Genomic DNA, 19,641 nt, shown 5'->3' with positions numbered 1-19,641 from the left:
TTATTTCAAAAAAACTTGTATATCACCCAAAGTATCATCCTTGGCCTTCCTTGAGATAAAAAAAATTATTGCTTTAAATATCACCCTTGTGCTATTTTTGCATCATGCTTTACAGTATGTTTTAAGAACTTGCAAAATCGACATTTTTACCCTTTTTTTGGACCCCAAAATATCAACTTGCCAGGGGTCTCAGAAAATTTTCCTTTGCCATGCCCTCACGTACAAAAATATAATGCCGTAATGCACTTGCGGCCTTCAGCATCTGTGTTTTGTAAAAAAATTACAAAAGTACCATCGGTGTTCCAAAAACCCATTGTGTTACTCAACAAGACTCCAAAAGCATCAAAGTGTCCTCACCATTGTCAAGTAAGTTTTTGTGGAATAGAACGATTGTGCGATCAATGTTTACATGTTATCACGTGACCGATAGTGGGTATAGAAAAACAACGCTGCACAGAAAGATATGGGAAATCTCGCGCCGAAGGGCCATAATCGGCTGTATTTTCGACAAATAACACTTTTAACTAAAAACGAAGCCCTAATATTAAGTTGAAAGTTGTGACATTGATTTAAATCACATTTGCTGTTTGATATTTCAAGTATTCTTCTACAAAACGGGTTCTTTTGAGAGTACTGTTAGACTACGTAAACTACTGAGGTTAGAGCGAGCTCACGCGCCGAGGATTTTGCGCTGTGCAGGGCGTGAAGTCGGGCTGGACCAATGGAGACCGCAGATTTTAAGGCGTCCGACTCTAGCTACCCCTTCCAATTTAAAATAACTTGAGGGTGAAAATAAAGTGAGTTTGCAGCTTCTTCAGGAGATTTTTATTGACAATATTAGCAGCAAAATCATTGCAACGAGAGCAATGAAACCACACTTTCCGTGCACAAACACATGACATCGTGTGAAAATTCTCGTGGAATTTCCTAGTTAGTGGACTGTTGGTTTTACCCATTACTGGCATTGTTCAGCCACCGGTAAGGTCTCATGTTACAAACTCCGAAATACTCCCCAGTGATTTCGAGAATTGAGGGTTTATTGAACCAAAATTGCAACAGTAATAAATGTCTTCTTAACGCACGCTTGTATGCAGTACACCGTGTTTGTTTACATTTACCCACTAGTCACGTGAGGCACGGAGCGCAATCGGTCTATTGATTATGACCATCAAAACACCAGCTTTTAAGCACCAACACAATAGCGAAGTGGGCTAGGGTGCTGGGACTGTCTCAGCAACTCAGACCACCCGGTCCGGGTTCGAATACCGTCTGTCTCTAATATAGATTCAAGGCTTTTTGCTGCCCATGGGACAGTGTGATTGGGATCTGCCTTGTTTTCTCCCCTAAAGGGACAGGGCCCGCGCAGCGGCTAGGATTCGAGATAGGGGGGGGGGGGGGGGGATGTGCTCTGGGTCGGAGGCCACTCCAGAAGGGTTCTATATGGCAATGGGGAGGGGCCAGTGTGTGCCATTAACTGAACCGGCGCCTGAATGCCTGACATACCGGAGCGTAACCTTTTATATTTTTTCACCAGATTAAATTTGCATTCTTAAATTTCTTTATTTGTTTATTTTGTCTTACTCGCTGCAAAAACATAGGATTCGAACTGCCTCCAGCTACCGGGCAACCTCGGTAGCCTAGTTGACACGACACTGCTCTTGAACTACAGTGATCCCGGGTTCGAATCCCACCCGAGGAACATGCCTGTGATTTTTTTTTATTTTTTTATTTATATTATTGTTATTATTTATCACGCATACTGGTATGACTGGTATGTATCTGGTAATTGTGTAAAACAGCGTTTACATTAATTAACTAGGTCAGACTTGTTCTCTCTATTACGAAGGCGGGTTCAGTTTTGTTTGAACAGGAGGGAGCTACTGCCTTAGTGAAAACACATTGTTTTCGTTTTAAATCTTGTTGGAAACTCTTGTCTTTTTTGTGTATAGAATGGTATCCTTCTTGTTTAAAGGAACGTTACAGAATTGGTAAGAAAACAAAATCGTGAAGATCACAGATTTACATAAAACTTACACGGTCTAATGACGATGAGGGTTGTAAACATCCCTTGAAATATTTCTGTCTGAAATCTCATATTTGATGAGAAATAAATAATTTAACTTTGCGTTTGGAGTTTATCGCTCAGTGAGCGTTTTGTTAATGTTTTTGTTTGCATCAATGTCATGCAAAATGTGTAATCGGTTTTTCACTATTTTCTCGTGACCCATATGGCCGATCGATCTGAAGCTTCTACGGATTTGTCAGTTCATGTATATGGTGGATTACATAAAGTGCTTACACTGCCAGCAACTATGGTGAGAAAAACTTGGGCAATTGTATCCTGTTGTGACAGTTCTGCCTCAAAACTAGACTTTTTTCACCAAAACGTGAAAAATTCCTTTTAAGGGTCTTTTCACATACTACTGACATATGTGTAAACGGTAAAAAAAGGCATATTTTTCTTATACTTTGTGGATGGTAGGGACTTGGAGTCCAAATAATTTGTTGTTTACATTTCAAATCATAATATAACACGTTGCCATTGTAACAGCTCATTTGTGTTTAGGCCGTTTAGGCCGTTTTAAGGGTGTGAAAAAATGTTTTTTAGTTAATATTTACAACATCATTTCATAAAACCTTTTACATCACTACAAAGTATCATCCTTGGCATTACTTGAGACAAAAAAAATATTGCTATAATTGTCACCCTTGTGCTATTTTTAGAACGTGCATTAGAGTATGTTTTTAGAACTTGTAAAATCAACATTTTTACCATATTTTTTGCCCTCAAAAGTTGTTCAGGGGTCCCAGAATATTTTCCTTTCAGTTTTGATTAGGGCCAACACCTGTCTTTTTATTTCTGGTAAGAAATACTTGGGCAACAAGTGAACAGCACCTCTTTTTTGCAAGTCAATTTTTTTTTATATTCCCCTTGCACATGTATAGTAAGAAAGTTTGTGCTGTGTCATTTTTTTGGGGTTCTCAGAATATTTTCCCTTCGGTTGTGATTGGGCTTTTATTGTAGTTTTCATGTCTGTTGGGGAGAAATGCTCTTTAAGTAACGAATACAAAGTTTTTATTTAAACATAAGCCATAACCAGTATTTGCCACTGAGAGTTCTTGTTTTGTCATGACTACTTTACCTAGTTGTACAGGACGATTCCCATTGCAAGAAAAGAAGTAGTGCGATGAGCATTCTTTACGTTGTTTACACATGACCTTATATACCTACATGTACAGTCTCCTTGGTCCCCTGCCCGCTATACCAAACTAAACATTTTCATCCCCATCAGAACAAAGAGGCTCTAAAAGTGAGCAAATACTGTATCCAAAGTATCTAAATGGCCATTCACCTGCTTTGGCCTTCTGTAAGCAGTTCCTCCATGGTGGGGTTCATTTGAACTGCACTGTTGCAAACAATAACAACAGTTGGTTTATTTTTACTTGATAAACAATTCAGCATGTGATGTTTGACAATGTTTTTTGTTGATCGTTCTCAGATAAGTAAGACAGTGAATGGAAAAATTAATCAAACTAGCCGGAATAAACTTTTGTCACTGCAATTGCATCTTACTTATTTTAGTTTGAGCGGGTGCAAGTATTTACAACTTCTTTCAATGTTGTTTCATTAAAGGAACACGTTGCTTTTGATCGGTCGAGTTGGTCTTTGAAAAGCGTTTGTAACCGTTTATTATAAAATGCATATGATATGATTAGAATGATATTTTAAAAGTAGAATATAATGATCCACACAAGTATCACTCGAAAACATCTTTCTTACCATATGCATTTTATAACAAACGGTTACAAACGCTTTTCAAAGACCAACTCGACCGATCCAAGGCAACGTGTTTCTTGTAAGTGATCTCTTACGCGCATCTTGCAAATCGTTAGTATCTTTGTTTTTTAACAAGATCTTGGCAAACCTTTTTCAACACTTGTAAGCTGATGCTGTTTAATTTCCCAGATTTGTGTTGGACGTGATTGGATGCTCCAAACCATCTGCCTCAAGCACAGAAACTGTATTGATTTTTACTATACGAAAGGTTTTACATTTGGTAGCAGGCAGGGACCAAGGAGAGATAGGCCCTGTATAAGACAACTTGTAAAGAATGCTTATCGCACTCTACTTGCAATGGGAGTCATACCTGTACAATAGGTAAAGAAGTCAAAACAAGAACCCTCAGTGGCAAAGCATTGGTATCATTATGTTTAAATAAAAATTTTGTAGTCAATCCTCATAGGGCATGGAAACAGTGCCAGATTTTTAACAAGCTTGCATTGGAAAAATACTATACTTGAGGCAGGTAGTGTGACAACAGGATACAATAAACCCAAGTGTTTCTCACCAGAAGACATGAAAACACAAATACACAACCGAAAGGGAAATATTCTGAGAACCAATGAAACTAGACAGCATAAACTGTCTTACTATTAGTGACGTTGCAAGTGGAATTAAAGAGGTGCTATTCACAAAACATTGTTTAATGCAAGAAAAAAGATTGGGAAATATGATTGGGGTCATCAAGAAATATGATTGGGGTCATCAACAGTTCCTGATCAATGTTGGGTAATCAACTTAGCCTAAGTTCTAAAAACATACTCCAATGCACGTTCTAAAGTGGCAAGTAAAGTGTTGTCTCAAGTAAAGCCAAGGATGATACTTTGTACAGATATATAATCGGTTTAATGAAATATTTTTGCTATTTGGTGGGTCGGATTTATAAATGTTAACAAAAAAAAACAGTTTTTCAGACCCCAAAATCAGCCATAAATGGCCTTAAAGGCAGTGGACACTATTGGTAATTGTCAAAGACCAGTCTTCTCATTTGTTGTGTCTCAACATATGCATTAAATAACAAACCTGTGAAAATTTGAGCTCAATCGGTCATCGAACTTCCGAGATAATAACGAAAGAAAAAATACCCTTGTCACACAAAATTGTGTGCGTTTAGATAGTTGATTTCGAGACCTCAAGTTCTAAACTTGAGGTCTCGAAATCAAATTCGTGGAAAATTACTTCTCCCTCGAAAACTATGGCACTTCAGAGGGAGCCATTTCTCACAATGTTTTATACCATCAACCTCTCCCCATTACTGGTCACCAAGAAAGGTTTTATGCTAATAATTATTTTGAGTGATTACCAATAGTGTCCACTGCCTTTAACTCAAAAAATATTATGATTTGAAATGTAAATTTTGTTTATTTGGACCCCAAGTCCCTACCATCTACAAAGTACAAGAAAAATGTTTGTTTTTTAACCGTGGACACATAATGTCAGTCGTATTGTGAAAAGACACTTAAAAAGGCATTTTTCACGTTTTGGGGAAAAAAGTCTAGTTTTGAGGCAGTACTGTCACAACAGGATACAATTGCCCAAGTTTTTCTCACCAGATATGAAAAGACCAATGTTGACCCTAATCACAACCGAAAGGAACATTTTCTGAGACCCCTTGCAAGTTGATATTTAGGGGTCCAAAAATAGGGTAAAAATGTCCATTTTGCAAGTTCTAAAAACATACTGTTTTGCATGATGCAAAAATAGCACAAGGCTGAAATTTAAAGCAATGTTTTTTTTTCTCAAGGAAGGCCAAGGATGATACTTTGTAGTGATATAAAAGTTGTTGAAATAATTTTGCATTTTGGTGAGCGGGAGTTGTAAATATGAGATACAAACCAGTTTTTCAGACCCTCAAACCGGCCTTAAATGGCAAAAACAACAACAAAATGAGCTGTAACCATGGCAACGGGCTATATCTTGAATTGAAAATGCAATTTTATTTACTTGCACCCCAGGGCCCTTCCACCCACAAGGTATAAAACAAATTAATTTATTTGACTTAACTATGTAAAATATTTACCTGAACTGACTCTTAACAGCTTCACTTCTTTCTGTATCAGGTTCATATCTTGTTGAAATTATATAACAACAATTTTGTTTTATGATACCAAAAATAGAATCCTTAATGGACTTTGTGTTGTGGAGTGTTTTGTTTTGTAATTGAGTTAAAGTTACTCACCTGAGGCATCCTTGGCTAGCTTCGCCAAATATTGGCAATTGTAAGAACTCTTTGTGTAGATGCATTGTGACATCTGCTCGTAACTCCTCAGGAAATCGATGTAACATCTTAGAAAAACAGGTATAATGGTCTTAAAGTTAGTAAGCCATACCCATAAACTCAGAGAGATGACAATTATAAAATAAAAAGCCAATATACAACATAATTTAAAGTTTTGTTGAAACTAACTTTGAGGAACAATTGACATTTTGAGTGCCCATCTGTTACTTAGACTGCTCGACGACGACGGCTCAACTGGCTCAAGTAGCAATAAAATGGCTCAACTCACACTAGTTACTTATCAGCTCAATTGGCCCTATGCCGGATCAACATGTAGAACAGTCGGTCATGGTGGCTCATCAAATTTGCACTGCGATACATGTTTTAATAAACCATTTTTGAATTTAATTCAATTGAATATGATGGCTAAACTGGCTCTGTGCTGGCTCAAGTGGCACTATAATGGCTCAACTGGCACTATGATGGCTAAACTGGCTCTGTGCCAGGTCAAGTGGCACTACGATGGCTGAACTGGCACTATGATGGCTAAACTGGCTCTGTGCCGGCTCAAGTGGCACTATGATGGTTTAACTGGCACTGACGACTTAACTGGCACTTGTCGGTTCAAATGCACTATGACGGAACTTTGACGGTCAACCGAATGGCTCAACTGACATTATAATGGCTCAACTACACTCTGAGGGCTCAGCTTTCACTGAAATAAGAAGCTGTCAGTGGGACAACTATGGAATTATGAAGGCACTGACGACTCAACTTGTACTGTGACGGTCCAATGGCACTATGACGGCTCCTCTGGAACGTTGACGGCTCAGCCGGTAGTATTAGAGCTTAATCGTTACTATGATGGCTAAACTGGCACTATGACCCTTAACTGGCACTATGATGGCACAACTGGCGCTATGATGGCTCAACTGGCACTATGATGGCTCAACTGGCACTCTGATAGCACAAATGGCACTATGATGGCTCAACTGGCACTATGATGGCTCAACTGGTACTATTATGGCTCAACTGGCACTATGATGGCTCAACTGGCACTCTGATAGCACAAATGGCACTATGATGGCTCAACTGGCACTATGATGGCTCAACTGGTACTATTATGGCTCAACTGGCACTATGATGGTTCAACTGGCACTATGATGGCTCAACTTGCACTACGATGGCGCCACTGGCACTATGGTAGCTAAACTGGCACAATGATGTCTCTAATGGCACTCTGATAGCTCAAATGGCACTCTGATAGCTCAAGTGGCACTTTGATGGCTCCACTGGCACTATGATGGCTCCACTGGCACTATGATGGTTCAACTGGCACTATGATTGCTCAACTGGCACTATGATGGCTCAACTTGCACTATGATTGCTCAACTGGCACTATGATGGCTCAACTTGCACTATGATGGCTCCACTGGCAGTCTAGCACTATGATGGCTCAACTGCCATAACAATGGCCCAATTAAACTCTGATGGCTCAGCTTACACTGTAGATAAGCAACTGGGACTTGGTCAGCTCTTGCATTATGAAGTCTCTACTTGCACTTTAAGGGCAATTTAACTTTTGATGGCATTGCTCAACTGAAGCCGTGACCGCTCTTCTGGCAATGATAACTCAACTGACACTGTGATTGCTGGCACTGAATGGCTCCACTGGTACTGACAGCTCTACTATAACTGGCAATCTGGTACCAACTGGCATTGTGGAGGCTTCACTGTTACATTGGATGCTTAAATTCCAAAACAAAGGCTTAACTATCATTGGGACTGACCCACTGGTACCGTGATGGCGGGCCCACTGGCACCCTGGCTTGTCGGTCAATATGAGTGATCAACTACCACTTGGATGCTTAATTGGCACTATGACTTCTCAACTGACATTAGGATGGCTCTGCTGGCATTATAAATTTTCAAGCAAAATGTGGATGACTCAGCAGACAGCTTGATAGCTTCAACTGGCATGATAATGAGTACAACTGGCATGGTCCAAGAGGAAGTATGTAAGCTTGGCTGGCACCAACCTACTGGTACTAATTGACAATGAGATGCAAACAAATCAAAAGCAATTCATAAAAATGTTTACTCTAGGCTTACCTCCATTGTATCAATGCCCATATTGTTTGACCAAGATGTATTGAAGTACTCATTCATCCTCGTCTTGAGATTAGCAGGTATGTGGTGTGACGTTACAAAGTCTTTGAGGTCTCTGAGCTTGAGGTGATACAGTGCTCTTCTGGAGTACATTCTCTGTACAATGGCCGTCACGTTGCCAAAAACTGCCGCATGACAAAGGGCTGAAAAGACAGTAATGATCAAGCTGTTATTTAAACTGATAAATTATAAATGGTTTTGTTTGCATGCAATGCCTATAGATCTTATGTAGTCGGCTGCCGTCGATTTCACAAAACTCTTCCTAACTTAGGATTAATCTTATGACTAAGAACGAGTCCCAACCCTGCACTGTAGCATGCAGACCTTAAGATTAATCCTAAGTTAGGATTAGGGTTACTCGTCCTAACACGAGATAAGACGAGTCCTATTAAACACTTTGTTAAATCGACGGCTGATCAGAAAAAAACGTATAAGACCTAGAAAGGCCCAGTCGATGACTTGTTTCTTGCACTATATACATCCTCCATCACCCAATATGTTATATGGAACGAGCTATGTGTGACGAATAATAAATAAGGGATGCTTTCTCATCACACAAGATTAGAAACCAAATGTATTTTTCTTGAATTAATATTACAATACTCGTGATAATCAATTAAGAATTTAGATTGCAACTCCTTTCAATAGTAGAATAATTTATGTGTGTTAATCTCGAAGAACAAAATTAAATATCTTAGCGGTTTTTTGAGCCAATAATTTTCTTGTTGTTATAACAACAAATGAAACCATGCAAACAAACAAGACAATACATTTCCCCTCGTTGAAGTTATCTAGAAAACATCCAGATAAATAACCTACCACCTATGAGCATAACAATGATAGTGAAGATTTTCTCGACGTCTGTGTTTGCGGAGACGTTTCCAAATCCGACACTTGTAAGGCTGCTTAGTGTGAAGTATAACGACGTGATGTATTTACTCTCATTTCTTGGACCACTCTTCGAGTTGTTCTTCTCGAGCGGTGTGTGTAGATCTTCCCCGAGATTATTTATCCATCCTAGGTGCATGGAAGCAAAAAAAATAAAAATCTGATTTGACAACAAAATCGAAACTGGGACAAGGGTGGATATTTGTTTTAGAAACTTTGCCAATTACGACCGGTTTGTGCGACCATAATATTACAGATTTATTGATATTATGAACGTCAACCGGGCATCGATCTTAACGGTTTACAAGTAACTGGAAACGAAGTACAGGTCTTATTCTCTGGGTTTCTTTGTTGATTTGTTAAAACTGCTCAAAATTTCACATTTTTCATGTCTAAATGTTACTTTCCCCCAAATTAGGTAATAAATAGTCATCGTGATAAATAGAACAAAAGAATTTTAAAAAAATGGAATCGCGTAAAGAAAAACATAAAGTGGTTAAGACCTCATGTGCCCTTGAGCTATGCACTCAACCATAATTGCTTCGTAAAAAGATGGGAATGTATTACACTCTGCTCTGCAAGTCTGGCTCCTAGTGGATAAAACCTATTCCAAAAACCTTATACGGACTGTAAATGGGGTAACCCTGTTTCAGTCACAGAAGTAGGTGGCAACGTGCCCACGATGTCGATTGATTTGGGTCGACAGCCCAAATCACTTAAGTGTATCTCTCACCCTGAAGGGGCCGTCTTGCCTTGTGATGGTAGGCAATATCTCATTTTAAATCAATGACATAAATGAATAAATAAATTGACTTTGTCAATTCCTCCTCCTCTCTATTCCACATCCCCTTACCTAGATTCCAAGTGTTCTCATTATCCCTCTCTGTCATACCAATCCCGTACCATACGCAGCCCAACCAATGAGCCAATAAGGCGAAAGCAAGCATCAGGAATGTTAATGTAATGGCACTGTACTGTGAATATCGCTCAATCTTCTGTAAAAGGCGCAGCAACCGTAGCAACCTCGCTAGTTTTAGAAGTTGAATTGTAGAAACCTGAGCGGGAGGAGAAGAATGTGTTAATGAATACACTTAAGTAACCTGTTCATGTTTGTTGTGTTGCCCATTAAGACAGACTCTGCTAGGGTGGAAACGTCAGGCTAATAACTATTTTGGGCATTTACACTTAGGTCCTTTTGGTTGGTAAGCAGTTTGAAACGGCTAATTCTCTGAATAAATTTTCCGCACACCTAAAGTAATGACCCGGACGAACAGGGTTAATTGTTTGGTGTTGTAGGAAAACAGATCAAGTGGTGCGTATTGGTCGATGCATTGGCTGTTGAAGAAAATTACATTAGTAATACAAACATCTAAAAAAAACCAACTGTAATTGCAAGAGGAGATACAAAGATGTTAGCCGAGACAAATACCTTTAAACAATGTAACGACTACCCTATAAGCCACTACATCGGTCCTTTACTGTTCTTTTCCCTTAGTTTACCCATCGAATGTCAAGGAGGCTCTTCATTTCTATTATTTCATCCAGGTTAACAGATGTAGAAAACCTCAATGACGGTCCCTTATTTGCCAAACGAATGCATATAACGATCGCCAAACGGGTCGAGTAATACCCATGGGGAAGGGAAGAAGGCCACTTTTAAAAACGAACAGGGACTCCCCTTTGATGTTTTTAAGCTCTAGGAACATCAAGGATAAAAACAGAGCCCAACCCAAGGGACATTAATTATCATCCTGTCTAATTATGTTTGAGCTTTATAATATCGCTACCCGTAATGTACATGTGTCAACTACTGGTCTTACCGTGTTTATATTTGAAACTGTAACAATGAAGTCGAAGGGCACAGCCGCCAATATGTCTATGAAGAACCACGTCTTAGCGTAATGAATGGCTATCGCTCTTCTCTCATAGACTACCACACCTGTCTTGCTGACAAATGTCGTTGTGAAATTAATACCAATATCTGTCAACAACAAAAATAACAACAGTATAAAATGTAATTTAGATGTGCTGTTAAGGTATAAGGTATCACAAAAATTATCTGCCATAACAAAAAGAAATAACAGTTTAGCCTACCAAGTGTCTTGTATTGCAAAAAGGCGTAATTTACATGTCTTGTAAAGGATAAGGTATCACAAAACTGTCACATTGCATTTTCTTTCAAGAGAGGGAAAAGCGACACCAATGCATCAAACAGAAGCCTGCGGTTTTTGTTTCGTAAGAATGTACTTCCAAAATAGTAGTTAATGATATGACATTTAGGCGTGGTTGGCAATGATTGATAAGCACAAGGTGTTTTCTTAACTCCCCAAACTGTCTTGTGGTGTATAGATTCACAATGTCCAAGCCAGACTGGAAATTACTTACGGGCGCAGGGTATGGTGGGGGAGGGTGGGAACCATGTGTGAAAGTACATAATTATTATTTGTATTTAACAAATCTTCAAACTTTAGGGCAATTGGGTCTGGCATTGTATCTTTTCTCGCCTTCCACCTCTAGGATCCCGGTTCGAATCCCGGGTCACTATGTGGATTGTGTTTTCAGTCCCTGTCTGATGGCACAAGTTTTCTCTGGAACGTTTCTCTGGGGTTACCATCCCACATCTGAAAATGCATCCCTTTCCTTCTCACCTTGGGGTCCTTGGCTATAATCCTTGGCCTAACGACCAATAAAATGAATAAATCAACTTTCTGTATTGCAACTCACCGGTTAGAAAGAGTACTTCTACCATGATGTCTAGTATCGTTGTAACTGTGTGCTTTTCCGGACCAACTGCTACGTTATACGGTACAACTATGGCAATATACAATGTAGCCACCAACACCAACCAATCCCAGATAGATTTAAAGGTGCTGTAGTGAAGGATGATAAACCTGGACTTCTTCATTGCAGCCACTTTGTACTCGGGAAGAACTGCTCTCTTTGGCCCGGCTAATAGGCTCTGCTTTTAATTCAAGAAGCATCAAAGCAATATTAGTAAAACTAACAGTAAATCGAATAAAAATTTGTACCACAATTAAAGTCATGTTATTAGCAAGGCTTTTTCAATACATTTTCTTTTACACATTACATGCAGAACCCGATAGTTATCTCGTTTGTTTGGAGTCGGTATCTCTAAAAGTCTCATTTTTCGAGCTCAAGAACAGAAAAGGGGTCTTAAGATTAATATGACCAGCCAAACATTATAGACAGTTCAACTTAAAACTACCTGATATGTTCGCTTCACTGAATTCGTTTGTCCTTATATCCAGACTGTGGGACGCATATAACAATCTGATTGTTAGTTGTTCCCCCATTACTTAAAGGACCACGTTGCCTTGGGTCGGTCGAGTTGGTCTTTGAAAAACGTTTGTAACCGTTTGTTATAAAATGCACATGGTTTACTTTGCAAACCAACACGGTCGGCCATTTATTTATAAATGGCCGACCGTGTTAGTCGACGAGGTAAAAGGAAAACCGTGCAATTTCGAGGCATGTTTGTGTGGATCATTGTATTCTACTTTTACATCATCTTTCTACCCATATGCAATTTATAAATTTTTTTTACAAACGCTTTTCAAAGACCAACTCGACCAATCCAAGGCAACGTGTTCCTTTAAAACAAACACTTGTTGTGCTTGGTGTGTCTTTTCGGCAGGTATGCCTTTGTGTTTGTGACCTTTTTGAGTATAATGTGGATGCATTCTTTGGTCAGTTTTTATGAAGAGTATCACATTCAGACATCACTCACGCTGTTAAGTTTGAGTTTCCTCCTTTTCTTCTTCTCTTGGTCCTTAAGATGACCCGATAAGTGATACAAGACTGCCCTACTCCGTCTTCTGGCATAGTTGTAGTTTGTAGGGAGATCACTGAGGTAGTTATCATTCGTTTCATATCCATCGGAATCATTCTCATCGTCATCTTCTTCTTCATCACCTGAAAACAAAATGGGCAGCGATAAGGGAAAAGGGTTAACTCGTCCTATAAAGTGAATAGTGTTATATTGCAAAGGATGGTTGACATTAATGGAACTCCAATTTCCCAAGTGGGAAGCATTTACCTTTATTGCTTCTCCCGAATCCAATTCATTATACCTTCTTATTTCTCTTTCTGCCTCCTTTCTTCTTCGTTTTCGTCCCCATCTCCACTTTCACTTACACTTAAATTACCGGTTCAGTAATTAGAAAGGTACCTAGATCTGGTTTCTTCGCTGGGGTTCATCAACAACATCGTTCAATGAGTTAACAGTAAGGTATAGCCACTGAAAGGATTGAGGCCGAAAAGGGAGATCCTTTCCTGCTGTGCCTGTTTTATGTAAAAAATTAAATCACTGCTTTCAGAAGCATGTTGTAAATTTGAACCAAACTTATTAACGTGTTGCTTTAAGTGCTAAGTGATGAACGTATACAGTTTGAAGTTACCACAGATCGTCATACTTTATTATCACTAAAACATATTTTTAAAAGTGGGTTAATTATTAATGTGGTCAAAGATGGAGCAACGATTACTATGCGTCCGAAACCGAGAAGGGAATCGAATCGTGCAAAACTATCTCAAGCTTTACATTCTGCAGCATATTTTTCAGTTGTTCAACTTGTTTTTCTGAAATGAATTTCCTCTAGAGAAGTCAATCTACAGTTTCCTCATGTAACTTGATTATCTGTCATTTAGCAGTGCGCTTAATTTTTCTAATATAATGGAATGGGAGATTTACATTTCGCGTAGTTCATATTGATCCTCAGGTGTTTAAGTTTCTGACAATCAAATTAAAATTGACTGAAATTCCACGAACACTCCGAAGGTTGCAGCTAAATCATCATTTTCATGTAATGGATTCTAATTGAATTTCTCCAGGGTTGTGTATTCATAGTTGCTTCATCAGTGACAGTTGCTCACATATTCCTTTTGATCAGATCATCTACCCAACTTTATCCACTCAGAGCTGTAGGGCCCAACTTTATTTTAAAGGTTCTGGATACCTTTGTTAATTGTCAAAATCCATTGTGTATCCCAACATATAAAAAATCTGGACTGATGGTCTTCGAAGTTTCAAGAGAATAATGAAAGAAGTTACACCCTTTTTCACAAAAAGTATGTGCGCAAATAAAAGGCTCCAGGCCTGAAGTCTTTTAACATTTGAGAGAGAAAGTACCTCTTTCTCAAAAACAACGTTATTTCAGAGGTGGCCGTTTCTCAATCTTAAAAAAGCAAAACTATCTGACAATTATTTTGAGTAGTTACAGTGTCAGTGCCTTCAAGCACACACGGATGCTCTGAAAGAGAAAGCTTTGTTGTGACTGAAACGAGAATGGTTTCCAAGGATTTTTTGTGTGACCAGTAACGTGCTTATTGCAAATTACAGGATTAAAAGCAAATCAGTGATGAAGGCCGTTCATTAATAAAACTGGGACCCAGTAGAAATGTGAAATACTTTTGCCGATTGTGTTTTATCAGAAAAACCTTGGTTTATTAGTGTGTATGCTTATGCTTAAGTAGCTCAGTGTTGCATATCCCTGATGACATTCCGTTGTTCTGTATACACCTAAAGAAAAAAACCGCATTCTTCAGCTCTGTAAAACACTCTGTGGACGTGTGTACGTCTACATAGTGCCCACAGATTTAGATGACTCACACAATTTGAAAATAATGATGATAGAAAGCTTCTCTTACAATATTACTTGCCGAAGTGCTGCAGTTTTTCGAGAAATGAGTAAAACTAGTCACGAAACAAATTTTCGTCAAAGACGATAATTATAAAAAAACCACAGCACCCCATCTAGTAATATAAGCTATTCGTTATCTTGAAACGGTGTAATTTTAATGTTAATCTGTGGACATTGTGTTTTGTGTTACGAAAAGTACCCAAGTCACTTTTGTTTCTATCGAAACTTTTGAGTCGCAGTAAATTTTTTTAAAAACTTTATGGCCATAAAGTGTTCTCCGCGTAGCAAAGTAAACCGTTGAGCTTCTTTATCCCGCATGAATAAATTATAAGACTGTTTTCTTAATTCCTCTATACTCCTGCATTTCCAGTCCGACTTCGCGAGGAAAAGACCGGTCTTAAAACATTTATAGAGTAAAATTCTGTTTTGATAATAGCGAGTTCTGCAAAGGAACATGTTCTGTTCAGAGTCGAACCGGACTTTAGAAACATAACACATCATGTGTAGGCGTTAAATTCTCCTCACACCAAAAAATCCTCAGTATGTCACGAAATGACCCACTTGTTTCGGTGCTTCCTTGTTTTGATTCAAAACATTGTTGCTGATGCAAATAGAATCTTGTTGGATTTACTGCAAGACTATGGTGTTGCGCTATGGTTACCACAGGGGTAAAATATCTCAACCTGTATGGACTATGTTTAAGTTTGACTTGTCATCAGAAAATGAACGTTTTTTAATCTGGACAAATTAAATACTTGATGTAAAGTGGATATAAAGTTTTTACAGGTTTCAAACTAAGACCAAATTATTCCTAAAAATATGCTGTTTTCGTTAGTTTGAGTTTGAGTCCAATCGAGTTTGGCTTGTAATGCAAGGTTACATATGACACGTATCAAGAACAAACAGGTGTAGGTCGTTGCCGTTTTTCTGTGAAAGTTGGCCCAATAATATGTTGTTTCCTTCCGATAGTGTTCATTTAATAACCATCATATTATATTTATGTACTTGTTAATGAAGAAGATTGTACCGTCTCTTTGAGTTGTGAAGGCAAACTAACCATGATGTAAGTTTCGTTTAGTCTCCATGGCGACACTAATGCAAAACAGATATAATTATTCTGTTAGGTAAACATGTTTTTTCTTGACTATTTCCTCGTTTTCCCCCTCTCCCCTATCAGTCTCATAAGGGCTGTTTGAAATTGATAAGGATGAATATTCGCGTGTCCCTCTCTGCTGCAGACTAATTTTGTAATCTGTAATTAATCAGTTAGATTCAATTGTGTTTTGTCGCCAACCCACCGACTAGTTGTGAGATCTTAGCGGTCAATGAGTATTTGCATGTCAATTTCCTTTGCTGGTCGCACGCCAGTCCATTTGCTGCATAATATTGAATATGAAAATGCTGCCAGTTCTCTGTGCAGAGATTTTGTGTTGTATATCAAGAAACAGGAGACAGCGCAGTAAGAACAGTCCGGTGAATTTGTGTAAAAGGAAAACACTCTGAAAACTCCCTGGTCAGAATTGATCCGGATGTAGGGTCCTTAGGGGCGTGACTCATTTCTGGGTCTGGGTGACCCGGAAAATTGTTTAAAAATATGACTTTAAATCAGATTTGGCGTCAGTCTTACATATATTCAGGGGTCGATTTTACAAACTGTTTGGAGTAAATAAAACTTAAGACAAGTCCCAAGTTAGGACGAGTAACCTGTCCTAACTCAAATGAGACTAGTCTTAACTCTTTGTGAAATCTACCCCTGGTCACAGTTTGGCACATATTTCTGGTAACAGCAACCCGGATATGGGTGGGCTCTTCTGTGACCCAAAATTCCGGGTCATTTCTGACCAGGGAGTTTATTTAAAAGTGTGACACTGATCTTACCTGTGTGCCCGTTAACGGAATTCATTGTTTTAGACTTCGTGATGTCTTTGTGTGATGCAAGAAATAAAACAACTTCGGCTTTCTCATTCTTGATTGGAACGATGTCCAAAAGGCACCAAAATGGCGACGCTGTGGAAAGAAACACAAACGCGAAAAACTAATTTTGAGTATCAATAATATAACCAAGAACCGAACCCTTTATGCTTTGCTCGTGAAAAAAATATCAAAACTAGATATTTTGGGAATCGGGCTTGAGAATAAACCTAGGTGTACGCAGTTCTATCTTGGCCTGGAGGATTGGGGTTGGGGAGTGATCTTTTTAGTTTTATTGTTTACCTGTTTATTGCGGATTATTTCCTTCTGCTGCTGATTCCTATGTTGTATCATAGGGTGTGACCCCTGGTTGTTACTGTATCTATAGAATGCTTCTGACAGTGGCAATCCCGTACAAACATACTGACAAAATAGGGAGGCCGTCAACTTTAGGGCCAGATAGCTCAGTTGGAAGAGCGCCGGCACAGTAAACCCAGAGGTCGCAGTTTCAAACCCACCTCCAGTTTCAAACCCACCTCCAGTTTCAAACCCACCTCCAGTCCAACTGTTCTTTGCTCGACCCAAAACGATTGAAAACATTACCCAGTTAAAGAAAGACACCGAACAAAACATAATCTATACTTGGCAAGCAGTTACCGCAAACCGCATTTATATTGATACTTCACCATGCAATGTCTCAAATCCAATATTATTACCCAGTTAGTTTCCCTTGTGGTTTACTACTTGATAAGTAGTCCAGGTCAGACTTTTTAGCCGGCGGTTGCAAGATAATGGATTCGAACCCTAATTTATTACATACTCACCGTCTTTCTTCTGGAAGATGGCCTCCGTCTTGTACTCCACTTTATTCTCCAGGACATTTTGAATCTCATCAATCTTGTCCTGTGTAGTGTCTTTCCCGAAGAGGAATTTGCAGGCACAGCTCTTCTGCATAACCTCCGCTCGAGAGAAACCGGTAAGCTCGCAGAATCCATCAGAACAGTATACGATAGGATAAGTATTAGGAACTTGAGCATTTCCAAGGACAAAATTACTGTCTGTGAACAAGAAGGAACAAAGTAAAAAGTCATTAAGTTTGTGCACCCATTAATGTTCTCTTCCGTTGCTTCAGCCGTTTTGAGGTATGGGGTGCACTGTTTGGTTTGGGCGTATACCGACGAATTAACCCAAACCCATAGTATTGTGTCAAGCATATCTCAAAATGGTGCGTTGATATATTCATAGAGTCTCAGTCCTTTTTTCTAACATCAAAGCGATAAAGCGACATACAACGAAGTGATAGTATGTATTTTCCAGAAAACGATTGGTGGCAGTATAGGCCTATCTCAATAGCAAACACATATGCAGTGCGTGGATGGAATGGAGATGGAAACCTGGGTTGGGGCACTAATGTTTGTGTGTGCGTATTTTGACAACAATTTGACAAACATAAACCTTCTTTCGGAAAGTGACTGACACTCATGGCAAGCATGGGTCTTAATAATCAAGTAGGATTGTGTGCTGTCTCCCTAATGAGCTCTGTAACTTCTTTACAATTGTTTATCATTTGCCATTGTGGTCGGGTTTTAAACCATTTTGCGGAAATGGAATTGTAACTTAAAGATGATGCAGTATCCATTTTGCTTTAAGGTTCGTTGACTTTATTTCGATAACACTATTTCTCATCACATACGGATTTGTCAGTACTGGTGAGCAAACTGCAACATTAAATGGTCGATAATGCACTTCTCGTTTCAGTGATGAAACAAGACTCCACATGTTCCATATAGACAGGAAACCTCAACCCCTCTAAATGGGTTTATATTTACCAAGTTTTACACTGCGTAAAAATAACCGTATAATAATAAGCAAAGACTTCAATTAATCTAGCAATTTCAATGCGGCGTGGTGGGACTGTTATTTACCTTTGTGTCAAGCGTATGTTGACACAAGCAATAGTCGTATGTTGTTTCACAACGAGGAATCCATCTAGAAGCTTACTATAAGATCATTATTCGTAGCTTATTAAGATGAAATTAGAGTAACGCAAGGACATATTATTATATCTATTTTAATCCTGGCTAGTAGACAAACAGAGGTTGTTGGATTGTGACATTGAACGCGTGATGTATTCTTCCTACCCTCGGGGTGAGTTTGGACAAGTTTCGACTTAAAAAGGAAGAAACAGACATTTGAGATTGTGTGTGGTGTCACGTTTTGTGAAATTAAGCATTGTCACGCCACAAAAATGTCAACAGATAAAACATACACAATTTGTTTCGGTTTCTGATATTTTGAAAGTATGAATACTACTATTACTTTACTATGCACGCAAGCCTTTGTTTACCACAAAAAGAAATTACATCAAAATGCTCTCTTTAAAACTGACAACGCATTAGCATACTGTGACTTTGAATTTTGAAATTAAATTACAAATTATTCTCAAAAATAGAAGTCTGATCCATGTATGTTGACTGCATAATGCGCAGCATTATGAGATTCAGCACAGTCTCAGCATTACGTTAAAGCACAATGTCTGTATTCCTATCATTACAATTACATCACAACACATAATCCATTAATGCTCATTTTACGGTGGATGATGGGCAGAGTTCATTCGTTAGTCTTGTAATTTAATCCACACAGATATCCACCCGCACATCCAGTAACAGTGAAGACAATAAAACCAACCTCAAAATGCAAATATACTGTCCGACCCATCCACAATGGCACTATATACCCTTGGTCGACATAGACTATTCACTGATAGTATTATGACCTTTATAGTGCAGTTCAGTGTTACCATGTACAAACAATCCCAAGATGACCACCTGAAATTTCCAAGCATACACAAATCTATACAAACCATTATGACCTCAGTTAATTGCACAAATTGTTCAAATAAATCAATGAAGCAACATTAAAAATGTCACAAAAGGGGCAAAAATGTTGAA

The 19,641-nt window shown here is 38.7% G+C and overlaps 1 protein-coding gene across 1 annotated transcript in view; it reads right to left on the bottom strand.

Annotated features, from left to right (window-relative positions):
* Positions 1 to 19,641, bottom strand: part of LOC139940001 (voltage-gated delayed rectifier potassium channel KCNH8-like) — a 119,634-nt gene that overhangs the window by 9,260 nt on the left and 90,733 nt on the right. The window contains exons 2-10 of the mRNA XM_071936190.1: positions 17,512 to 17,745; positions 16,655 to 16,783; positions 12,865 to 13,049; positions 11,841 to 12,078; positions 10,937 to 11,097; positions 9,970 to 10,171; positions 9,048 to 9,245; positions 8,172 to 8,371; positions 6,021 to 6,127 (exon numbers count right to left, since the gene is read on the bottom strand). Of these exons, the coding sequence (XP_071792291.1) occupies positions 6,021 to 6,127; positions 8,172 to 8,371; positions 9,048 to 9,245; positions 9,970 to 10,171; positions 10,937 to 11,097; positions 11,841 to 12,078; positions 12,865 to 13,049; positions 16,655 to 16,783; positions 17,512 to 17,745 (1,654 nt within the window). The remainder of the gene's footprint in view (positions 1 to 6,020; positions 6,128 to 8,171; positions 8,372 to 9,047; positions 9,246 to 9,969; positions 10,172 to 10,936; positions 11,098 to 11,840; positions 12,079 to 12,864; positions 13,050 to 16,654; positions 16,784 to 17,511; positions 17,746 to 19,641) is intronic.

This window comes from Asterias amurensis, chromosome 7 (genome assembly GCF_032118995.1).
Source record: "Asterias amurensis chromosome 7, ASM3211899v1".
NCBI lineage: Eukaryota > Metazoa > Echinodermata > Asteroidea > Forcipulatida > Asteriidae > Asterias > Asterias amurensis.
The sequence above is the reverse complement of the archived record's forward strand: the minus strand, read 5'-3'. Positions and strand labels throughout refer to the sequence as shown.